At 45.0% G+C, this 12465-nt stretch overlaps 1 protein-coding gene across 1 annotated transcript in view; it reads left to right on the forward strand.

Annotated features, from left to right (window-relative positions):
- Positions 1 to 128: 128 nt before the first annotated feature.
- mettl15 (methyltransferase 15, mitochondrial 12S rRNA N4-cytidine) overlaps positions 129 to 12465 on the forward strand; it is an 81520-nt gene continuing 69183 nt past the window's right edge. The window contains exons 1-2 of the mRNA XM_079997398.1: positions 129 to 163; positions 10891 to 11128. Of these exons, the coding sequence (XP_079853524.1) occupies positions 10895 to 11128 (234 nt within the window). The 5' untranslated portion in view covers positions 129 to 163; positions 10891 to 10894. The remainder of the gene's footprint in view (positions 164 to 10890; positions 11129 to 12465) is intronic.

The following is a 12465-nucleotide window of genomic DNA, read 5'->3' on the forward strand; positions in this document are numbered from 1 at the left end:
TCGCCTCCGCCCGGAGGTGGCGGAGCGGACGGGGTGCGGCGCTCATTGGATAGAATCGAGTGACGTAAACCCGGGAACACGTTGCTGATTGGGCAACCAACGGGACGTCAGTAACGCGCTGCCGCGTGGGTTGTGAGGGGGAGCCACCCGGTCGCCAAGCTCGGTAAGCGAACGCATTCCGCTACGCGCACGGTCAACGTTCGGTCCGTAACAATCGCTATTTCATTGCTTTTAAACACAGTCGTACGCACTGCTATACCAGAGCACCGCAGAATGCCTACTCGGCGGCCTGCGGTGGAGTGACCCACGCCTTGCTTGGGCGGCCAAGGGTGGCGCCGGTTCGTTGTAAACAGGCCCCGTTCGCGCCTGCCATTGCAGTGTCCTGGGTGGTCCGAGCACACGTGGACGGCCAATCCACGTGTGGACGCACGCAACCCGCTTTCAGATCCGATCCGCACCCGCAGGTGGCGAGGGACATTTGCGTCCACCTGCGTTCGGTAGCGTGAGCGCGCAGGTGTCCCGGTCTGCGTGGAAGAACCGCCCACACAGCTACGTAGGCAGACGTAGCGTACGGGCTCTGGACGGGCCAACGTGTGTTTGTTTTGCGTAACGGCGCACGCAATTTCCCACGGATGAAAACAAATCTTGAACGTGACTATCCATATAAGGGTGTAACCCAACATGTTTTACACAAGGTGGGTTCACAAACGGACAAACTTCAAGTGACAAACTCACACTGACAATCTGGAAAATGTTGGATGTGTTGTGCACAGATTCTATGGGAGCCATACCTGTGGACGAGTGCATGGCCTACAGAACATGTTAACTTGCATTAAGAGCCAAAGTTCTGTTGCTTTTCCATGTGTAAACGGGGAGAGGTGCATCCACATTGCTCTGAACGATAGGTGCGTGAACTGCAAATGAAACGAGCGACCATCAGAACGTTTGTCATCTACACTCTTGTGACATCATAATGACACTGTATGCGTAGCAACGGTATAATTACTCATTCTTATTTTGCCTGTGTGTGTGTGGAGGCTATGCAGTGATTGGGTGCGTTACCTAAACAAAAGGACAAAATGTTCTACCGTCTCCTGTACTCTCACCTTATTCCCCTCCCCTCTCACTGTTACAATGCTCTTTTCATCCTGTTAACCTTTCACTAGTTTTCATTTTCCATTTCCATTATTGTGAAATCTGGCCAGAAAATGTACTTTTAAATCATAATGCTTAATTATAGCAAATAATACTCTTATGTTAACAGAATATAAAATAAAATATAATATAATAAAAATAATTGTGTGTATTTTTACTGATTTACGCGTTTATTTATCTATTGATCTATCTCTCAATCTATGTCTTTTAACACATATTATCAGTCAATTCACTCATGCGCTGAGCGCCAACGGGAGCCTGTGATGAATGTCGCTAAGCAACTCACAGTTTAGGCTCTTTGACAAAAGTCAAGCAAGCTTTTGGCTCACTTGACCTTTGCAAGTGACCTAAGCAGCATATGTAAAGGCACACAGCTGATACCCCTTTCCCACTGCCCCAAAAACCCGGCAACACCCGCTAACATCTGGCATTTTTCATTAGTAGGAAAGGTAACATCCAGGTTTCAGTCCTGGGTCAAATGACACTGCAATAGACACAGGTTTTTTATCTGCTCGGCTCTGATGTAAACGCGACACCCGGATCGACGCGGTAGTTTTGGCCCCAGACATTGGTGCGTTAATAGACAGGAATATCCGTGTATTATTCAATCGTTTAATATCTTCTCTTGTTCTTTTCCTTTGGCCTGCTTCCGTTAGGGGTCGCTACAGTGGATCATCTGCCTCCAATACCTTCTGTTCTGCGCATCTTCCTCCCTTACACCAACTGCCTGCATGTCTTCCCTCACCACATCCATAAACCTTTTCTTTGGCCTTCCTCTTTTCCTCTTGCCTGGCAGCCTCATCCTCAGCATCCTTCTCCCAATGTAACTCATCTCTACACACATGTCTAAACCATCTCAATCTCTCCTCTCTCACTTTTCCACCAAACTGTCCAACCTGAGCTGTCCCTCTAATGTACTCATTCTTAATCCTGTCCATCCTTGTCACCCCCAATGAAAATCTTAACATCCTCAACTCTGCCACCTCAAGTTCAGCCACCTGCCTTTTTGTCATTGCCACCGCCTCTAAACCGTACAACATAGCTGGTCTCACTACCGTCCTGTAGACCTTCCCCTTCACTCTTGCTGGAACCCTTCTGTCACAGATCACTCCAGACACTCTTCTCCACCCACTCCACCCTGCCTGTACTCTCTTCTTCACCTCTCTCCCGCACTCTCCGCTGCTTTGGATGATCGACCCCAAGTACTTGAACTCATCCGCCTTCTCCACCTCCACTCCTTGCATTCTCAGCTTTTCTCCACCCTCCCTCCTATTCAGGCACATGTATTTTGTCTTACTCCTGCTGACTTTCATTCCTCTTCTCTCTAATGCATGCCTCCACTTCTCCAGGCTCTCCTAGACCTGCTCCCTACTCTCGCTACAGACCACAATGTCATCCGCGAACATCATAGTCTCGGAGACTCATTTCATATCCGATTTAAAAATCAAAATTAGAAGTTAATGACTTTTTTCCTGCATGGGGGACTGTGACAGTTTCGCCTGCCACCCAAGTTGCGTTTTCAGGGCCCTCTGGCACAGAGACACAGACGATGGAGTAGAAGAACAGCAGTTTATTGTAGCAAGTGGGCTAGGTGGAACAAGCCCTGGAGCACTTAGACAGAATGTCATCACAAGGGCTCCTCTCCGTGTGTGTGTGGGGATGGGGGTTTTACCTGTTGCTTGTTACACCAACCAACAAGCAACAGCTATATAGCCACACTGATCCTGGGTCCTAATTACCTAGACCCAGGACAGGTGTGGCTGCTCAAACCCCACCATAACCAAACCACAGGGACCATGAAATGTTTTGATTGTCGGCATCACACCGTGGGGAGCACGGCGGAGAACCCCCACGCTCCCCGCCGGGAGCAATTCCAGCACCAGCCAAGCCAGTCTCGGAACCAGAATATTGTCTCAGCTCATGTCTCTCGTTATACCCGCCAATTTTGGCGTAAAATTGGTATAAGGTTAAACATAGGTTCTAAATGGTGTATGAGTGAATGTGTATAGACTTGTGATTGACTGTTGTCCCATTTAGGGTAATTTCCTTTACTTGCGTCCATTTTCAATTGAGATTGGCTCCAGCTAGCCACTAAGTGACATCATCTTGTTGCTTCACATTTTTATGTTCATCACTGACACTTTAGTTTGACTCCACTTAGATTTTTTTGTTTTGCTGCAGGACACTTTTTTATTGTATTTTGCAACACAGCTCAGAACTGCTGTACCAAAAAGTGAAAATGACTTTAAGGAATACACGGAACACGGAATACACACAAGTCTGAAACCAATATCGGCCTTAAGTCTTTTGGTTTTTACTGAAGTTTTTAAAATAAAATATAGTAAAGAATATTTTATGTTGTAATTATACATTCATTTCAATAGCTTGTATTTCAAACCAAGTTCAGAAATGAGGCCGAGGGCAGTGTCTTGCTCGAGGACACTTCCACAGTACGCTTCCAACCGAGGATCAAATCGGCAATTTTCCGATCACTAGACGACCTGCTCTATCGCCTGAGCTACTGCTCCCCTAATGCTGAAGGCCCTTGACGTTGTGAGGCTGTTATGGTTGACACGCCTTTTCAATGTTGCATGGATTTCAGGAACAGTACCAGGGGATTGACAGACAGGTGTGGTGGTCCCCATTTTGAAATGGAAGACTGTGGATGGTGTCTTCCAACTACTGAAGTATCACACTGCTCAGCCTCCCTTGGAAAGCCTATGCCAGGGTACTGGAAAGGAGGATCTGACCGATAGTCTATACAATGTATGTGTTTTGAGGAAAACGCTTCTGATGCGTGTCCTGAGGGGTTCTGTGGGAGGTTCTGTAGGAGTATGGGGTACCGGGCCGGTGTTGCATGCCATTCAGAACTTATACAACTGGAGTGCAAATTGTATTTGTATCCTCCGTGTGAAATCCATTCGCTGTAGGTCTGGTCTACGGCCAAGGTAAGCCTTGTGTCCTATTCTGTTTGTGAATTTCATGGACAGGATGCATGCACTGGAATGGTTTTGGGCTGAGTGGGACTCGGTGGGAATGAGAGTCAGCACCTCCAAATCTGAGGCCAATGTTCTCGCCCAGAAAATGGTGGTTAATCCCCTCTGAGACGGAAAAGAGCAGCTGACCCAAGTGGAGGCGTTTAGGTGTTTCGGGTTCATATTCACAAATGAGCATGAAAGGGATTGTGAGATTTACAGGGGAATGGGTGCAGCATCTGCCTTAATGCAGGCACTGTACCATGTTGAAGAGAAAGCTGAGTCAGGAGGCGATGCTGGGAATTTACTGGTCAATCTTTGGTCCAACACTCACCTATGGTAATGACCAAAGGGTCTCAGATTCTTCCGCAGTGTTGCTGGGCTCACCCTTAGAGCTAGGGTTATGAACTTGGCGATCCAGAAAGACCTCAGAGTAGAAATGTTTTGGTTGTGCTAACCCTTGTTTTACGAATGAAGAACAAGAGTTCTTACTATGCCCTAAGCTGTCTCCAGACAGCTCCACTGAATAAAGCTGAAAGCCCCTTTAAACCAACTAAGTCTTGACTTGGCCATGACAGGCTGTGATTAGGCCACTTGGGCACCCATGATAAGGCCCACCCCCCACTATACATACTGGGTCACCGCCTGTGATACTTCCTGACATATTCAGCTCTTGAGCTCGTCAGTGAGGCCACCGGTAAGAACTCTTGTTCTTCATTCGTAAAACCAGGGTTGTAGCACAACTTAATTTCCAACTCGAGTTCTTACTTACTATGCCATATTGTATACCCACCACCCTCACTGACCACATTGTCAGAACTCGTGTCCTATGCAGGGTCCAGGTAGTCCATTCCAAGGACCAACTGGCAGATGGATGTGTGCCTCAAACCCCACTTCCAGCGTATCAGAACCTATTCAAAGGGTGCGGAGGTAAATGATATCACGACCCCCCCAGACCGATCGCAATTGGTGGGGATTCCGCATACAGCTGAGCTTGTATTACCTGACCGTAACCACTCTCAACCACATAGAATAACTCTGTACGCAGGCTGGCAGCTGTCAAAACAGCCTGCACCAGTGCTGAAGCCGTCATGTTGAGACTAGAATCTGAACGTCTGCGGGGTAATACAAGAAGAAGCACCGCACACCTCCTCGACTGAAACCCCTCGTAACAGTGCCCACAAGGTAGCCAAACATCTAGTAGAATGCGCTTTAAGACCCTTTGTGGCTTCCTGCACCACAGAGGAGTAGGCCAATGAGATCGCTTCAACTATCCAGTGAGAGAGATGATTTTTGGAAAGGGGTTTCCTAATTGTCGGAGATCCATAACAGACAAAATGCTGGTCGGACTTGTGTACGCCGCGTGCGCTCAACAGAGACCAATAACACCTGAACAGGGCACAAAGTGTGCGGCCTCTCGTCCTCCTCTTATCCAAAGAGAGATCAATCATGGTCGATTTGAATCCCACTTTTATGTTCTGGGGCTGAAAAGCCAGATTTGGTTTCAGCGTAACACTCTAATTTTCTGCTTTGCCACACATTTTGCTGAGACAAGTGCCAGAAAGATTGCTGACTTCAACTACAAATATTTTAATCCCATCTTCTGGAGAGGTTAGATTGGGGGTCTCGTCAAGGCATTCAACACCAAAACCAAATCCGGCAGGCGTAACCGGTGGGAGCCCTGCAGGAACCTGGAAGACAACATTTGCCAAAAATCCACCTCCATGGGTAAGCCTTTGCTTAACAGCCAGTCCTGCTCAAGGGCCAGGCGACCAGTTTCCACTTGTTTGGAGTGGGATGCATGATTTCCCCCACTGCCTGCGTCAGGATGTCCGGTCGAAGCGGGAGCTCCCATGGTGTACCCAAGTTGAGAGACCTCTGGTCCGTGAACCAAGTTTGTGTTAACCACCAAGTTTCCACCGGAACCAGTTCCACCCTCACCTCGTCCAGCACCTGCTGTAACAGCGAGAGGGGAGGGAATGGATACAAACGAGCCCAAGGCTAGCGCTGAGCCAGGGCATTGTGGCCCAATGGGGGTGCCGTTGTTCCGAATGGAGTACCATAGAGGACAATGAGCCATGTTTCGTGAAGCAAACAGATCCACCTCTGCAGGGCCCAATCAATGCCAGATCATATCCATAACCAGCAGAGGAATGCGCTAATCCGATGCAAGAATTGTTCTCTGAGAGGAGCCCTCCTTTTTTGCAATGAGGAAATATCTGCTGTAAAAGCTGCAGTAAAAGCCCTGTCCTCTTCCGGCCTTGTCTTTTCCTTCTCCGAAATCTGAGACGGGGTCAGCCACAGGTGGCGCTGTGTCACCACCGAAAACCCCATCACACCTCCTGCGTCTTGCGCTGCACTCTTGGCCATTGTGAGGCAGATGTCGTGTCATTGCGCAGTTCCGCATAGGTTTCTTGGGTGGACCATTTCTTCCTCAGCTCCTGTAGGAGCCTGGCATGGTAGGCCTGCAGCAGGCAGACATTATTAAGCAGGGCTGCAGCCTTGTATGACCTTTCAGCCAGATTTGCCGTCAGCCTACATGCCTTGAACGGTAGCTGAGGGTTTTCTGCTGTAAGGGAGGGGCACAGGTGAGTAGCTACCGATTCCCTCCAGGGGGGGCATAGCCAGGTATCACAACTCCGGCTTGGTGTCCAGGGTTGACCACTGGCTGAGCAGCTGGCTAGGGGAGCGCGTCTTCTGAGGAGCACACCAAGACGACCATACCTCCTTAGTAAAATCCCCCAGCACTGGGAGGCACAGACAGGAAGGCCAATTCCCTGCCTCTGTAAAATAGGCCCCGCACAGTATGGAGGGAGCAGTTGGCTCGGGATCTGCCCACGGTATCCCCAGCTTCGCCACAGCTCGCTCCAGGAGGCGTAGCAGCTCCTGGTAGAAAGGCCCCTGGGACGTTTTGTGAGCAGCACCATGTGCCTTCTCAGCTGGCTCTTGTCCTTCCCCCTCCTCCTCCACCTCGGAGCCCCACTGGGCTCTTTGGAAATCCCGCAACTCTTGGTGTGCGGCTTACTCCTCCAGATCCACCTGGGGGGCTGTTTAGGATTATTTAACATTTAGAGCTGTTTGGGCCTGTGCTATGATAGACTGAAGTTCTTGGAAAAAGTAAATGTCTTTCATGGCATCATGGAGAAGATGGCTAACCTCATTGTTTTGGGACAACTGTGGTAAATGGTTGTGAAACAATAGAAATTAATGTGTGATGAACATGTATTAAAAATTGTTAAACATTTTATGTTGAAAAAGTAAAGTTCAACGATGGCAGCGTGGGTCTCAACTAAGCTAACTGCATTGATTTGAGTCACCTGAGGTACCAAGTGGCAAAGCTTTTCAAAATAATGTGTAATAAACACTAAAGTACGACACACTTCGGTCAGAAAGTAGGCTTCATTTGACTTCAAAAGTTTCCTCTGGTTGCCAGATGAAACTGCATTGTTTAATTACAGGGGATGGGAAAACAGCTTTCAATATTCATATCAAGGACCTCATACGATTGAAGGGAGGTTGCCTTCTGAAGGTTGCCTTGAGAAGAGCTTCAATCCTATTTGGAATGCAAATCATAAAAGTCCTGAACTGCCCTGTTCTTCAAGAAGAAATGCCTCCAGATCTTTGCATCCAAATGTACTTCACACTCTTCACCCCAAAACTTCTGATAAAGATAATATGTGATTCACCAAATTGATAAATCAAAATTCAGCCATATAGTATGTATGAGATGCCAGTTTATGAGCTATTATACTGCTCTGCTTGGCTGCACAGCTTAGATACGTTATTGACCTGGCCAAATTAGGATTGGTTGTTGGATCTGCTTCTCATAAATTATTCCCAAACATCCTCCGATGATTATTGGTTGTCAACGTCACAATATAAGCCAATCCTCTTCAATGTCCAATCACATTGCCGTACGGCCCAGGCATAATACTGACCAAATATCCGAACAGTTTATTTATCTTCGTCAGGCTGAGTTTGCAACAATGACTTCTGTGGTTGTTGTGAGAACAGTTATGTTTAGTACTACGTTTTTTGACATCCACATACATTGTTTTCTCCATCAGGGCGACGGGGAAGCGGAAAACTCAGTCAGGCGATATCCAAAATGTAATATCATGATGCAGTGCCGGCCAAGTATTGCGATACACGTTATTATTATCGTTGTTCACGGTCGACGGAGAAAGTGTTCCTGTGTCGCGGCTGTGCACGGCGCTTCTTTGGTTTCATTCAATTACAACCAATACATCTACAATAAAAACACTATTTGTTTTCTTTAGAGAAAAGGTGAAGCTTTATGCCACTCCACTAAAAAGTTGCACGTGGAAGTTCATGTGACATGCTCGGGAAAGGAATTTTACTTATTTTGGGATTCTCAGCAAGAGAAATACAAGGTGTGAGCGTGTGAACTGTCTGTGTGAACTGCCAGGTCTCACTAAAAGCGTAAGACTTGGCAGCTCTGTATTACAATTATTAAACATTTTTATAATATAAGTTTAATAATGCATGTAATAACAATGGAGGCGCAACTTAATCAACTGACCACCACATCCAAATCCTCCATCGGCTTCCTCGCTGTTTCCCGCATACGTCAACATACATCTTTGTGCGCACAAGTGAATAAGATTTGTCCGTGTTCTCTGCTGCTCCGTCCATCGCACCCCGTGGGGGGCGGCCATATTTTGATACTGTGAAAATATTGCATATGGTGGCAGATATCGCGATGTTCTGTATTATCGAGGGTACAGAAAACATTCTGCTTTCAAAATGTGTCATTGGTTGTGTAACATTATAACACTACAGGCTTGTAATTCTAACTTTGCGAAATTGTGGAGGACGAGGGACTGGAGGATATGGGCAGATCTTTGCCCGCAACTTGAGGTTCCACAGATTATTGTGTCTACTACCTTGACCAGATATTGTGCTGTATTCAGAGAGGGGGCAAGTTGTGTATTTCATTGAGTTAACATTTCTGTTGAAGTATGTAATGGAGGAAGCCTTTGAGAGAAGGAAGTTAAAGTGTACAGATTTATTTGGTGAATCAAGGGATCGTGGCATTGCACAGTAGAGCGATGGAGATAGGAATTTGCCATATTTGAGGTCTTTCTCTCAGATCATCTCTAAAGGTTTTGGCTGAAACAAACCGGAAGGGTTCATCAAACATTGGATCATGAGAAAACGTGTCCGTTAATGAGATAACTCTTGATGATGTTAAGGGATGGATGTTGGCCATCGAGCGGACCTGTATGGAACTAGTGGCACTGAGCACACATTAGTGGTGCCAATGGAATTTGCCACTGGGCAAGCCCATATGGTATTGGTGGTGGCAGTTGAGGATGGATGGTAGCCACTTGGAAGGCCCATACAAGACCGGTGGCACTGAGCATGCATCAACGGTGCTTCTGGGATTAGCAGACCTGCCAACGTTCAATATAAAATGTGAGATTCACGATCGATTGGCCGGTGACCGGAATTGGTTGTTTTTTTTTCTGGCCGATCAGTGTCAGATATCTATCTGATCTGTGCCGGTCAAATTTACACGCCCTGTATTGTGCTAGTTGCGCAGTTGGCGCTCAAAAAAGAGAGCAAAAAAAATAAAATGTCAGCTGTTTGGATGTACTTCAAGGTAAACAAAGAAGATTACATAAATGATTTATCGATCGCCTGACAATATTTCAACATTGTGCGACTGCGTTTCTATCGCTGTCACAGCGGAGCTCAGCTTGTCACGAAAAATTCTTTTTTGAGACTCACTTCTTGACGAGTCACTCAGTTAATCAAGTCGTTAGATTTGATTCACTTGGTTTAATCTACGGTGAGCGAAGAAGGACTTCCAGTGAACGAAAGTGAGAAGTCGGCCATTTATTTAATTGGATTATTGTTTTGTAATGATTGCAATTTATTTGCAAAGTATCATATACACATAATATAAATATATTTATATATTTATATTTGTATATTATATATTATATAGTATATTTGTATATATTTGCACCTCAAGTGAAAGAGACTTTCATTTGAAGTTTGAACTGGACATTTCCATGTTAGTTATATGTTGGGTCCTACTAAAACTCCCATATTCTATTTTATTGGAACTCAGTGACAGTTTGATGTTCTATTATTGTTGTTATTGTTGAATAATGAAAAATAATAAACTGTCAAAATCAGAAATCTCACTATTGTGGTAACTTAAAATTGCAGTGGTAGTCTATACGTGCAGCTGTCCTATCACATGAGCGTGATGTATAGCCGATTGGAAATCATAATCTGCAGGTCAGACTAAGAAATAGGAATCGGCCAAGAAAATTGCAATCTATGCATCTATAGTTGGTAAACATCTTCGGTAACTTTACGGAGATGATAGATTTCAAGGGGTATATCCTAATGATATTAATTAGTATACTGTATATTGTTAGCTGTAGTAGCTCGCATACAGTGTTATTAGTCTCGTTATGAGACGGCTACTGTGTGAATAACTGATTGAGTAATTTAGCTGCAGTAACTAAAACGCCACACCACACCCCTGTTACACTATTGTGGTACTCAAAATAGTCTCCCAGGGTTGGCAGGTCTGGGTTAGTCACTGGGCTGAGAATTTAAGTTTGTGAAAACACAACTTTTTAAAACCTAAAAAAATAATAATTTTTACTAAATTCTTATCATACTACACATTTAAGGCCTTTAATGTTTAGGATTGTATTGTTCAGTTATCATACCTAACCAAAATCTCTCTCCCAATTTTCTGAACTACCCTATCCAGGATCATGGTGGACCACTTCTTCAAGCACACCAGCTTGAGATCATGGAAAGCAATTCTTGCTGGTTGTGGGACCCGAGCATTTTGGAGGTTATACGTGCAGGCATCAGCCGCTAGTTCATCTTCCAGTTTTGGCCCCAAGAACACATCACAACTCCCTCCAGTTTCCACTGAACAGCCTCCTCACACGCCTGTGATGCTTAAAGAGGTGCTTCACTACTTAGACATCCATCCAGGGCAGGTACGGTAATGCTTGTCTCTTTTTAACTTTTAAATGGAAATTCCACCTCAGAGAATGATTTAATTTATTTTACCAAGCACAAATGACTCACTCCCCCTTTGTAGTTGGCCCTCAAAATCTCTGCGAAGAACTAGTGGAGTTGTTAGAACCAAATCTAGAGAGGTGTCAGTCAAAAGATGTCCGTCCTGACTGAGTTAAGAAGAACTACAATGCATGTGTAAGCTTGCTTCAGTAGCTAGCGAGCATAGTGAACAATGATCCACTTTCCCTTGGTAGAGTCCTTAACAGCAAGAAGATGGAGCATGCACAGGAGTTCAGGGTTACATGACGAGCTACATAATGAGCTTGTCTATGTTCTATATATTTTCTTCGGTGCATTCAGTTCCCAGCTTTTGAAATCGGCAAGACAAATTCTGATTCAAGTTTGATGAAAATAATTCAAACAATAAATCCGTGCATTAAACAAAGCAGTATTGTTATTAGTTAAGTACAATTTTTACTCTGCACGCAAACATAAACTTACATTCTTCATGATTTTAGCATAAAAACAAACAGGAACCTGGTTAATATCCATTACCACAAAATTGAGTTGTTCAGCGAGACTGGATCAATGCACTGACCTTTTAAAAGTAACCATCTATTTCAAGCATCAGACTGACTGGGAGATAACGTCAGGTTTCTCTTTATGCCACTGGGTCAACAAGGTAAAGCTTTGTTTTTGGTGTCTTTCCCACAGTCTTTGATATATGCTACAGATTTAAAATCTCCACACTCGCACTAATCAGGAACGAGCGCTACGTTGCACGACTGTATTTTTGCCTTCTTTATTTACTTATAAAGAAGGCATTATTTTTTCATTAAAGAAATAATTGTCGGAATTATCTGAGTACTTGACCAAAATGATTGGCTGTAGGGGGTGGAATGGTACCAAAACCTATGGCTATCGTTGGGCATTAAGATCCTGAGATTTTATTGTGGTTTCCTCATTTCGGCTACTCAAACCATGCTGCGCATGTGTCGCCGGTTTACATTGCTGTTGTGATTCTATTGTCAGTAACTACTTCAGCCGTACTGGCACCCATCTAGGTTGCTAGTTCATAGGTTGGGCCTACGCTTACTCTTTGTACACTTGCTGTGAAACACGATAGCGACACGTGTTAAAAACAAAACTATACTGTAGATTGATGCTTGGAGGGATAGTCTTCTGATAATAAAACGGTGATTTTGATTGATGAAGAGACGTCTAAATATAACAAATAGAAGAACATGATATCTTCAAATAAATGGCTCGATGGTAAAACGCCAAGATAGTGACAATTGTGTCATCTTTGACTATG

The sequence above is a fragment of the Zeus faber genome (assembly GCF_960531495.2).
Source record: "Zeus faber genome assembly, chromosome: 3".
Lineage (NCBI taxonomy): Eukaryota > Metazoa > Chordata > Actinopteri > Zeiformes > Zeidae > Zeus > Zeus faber.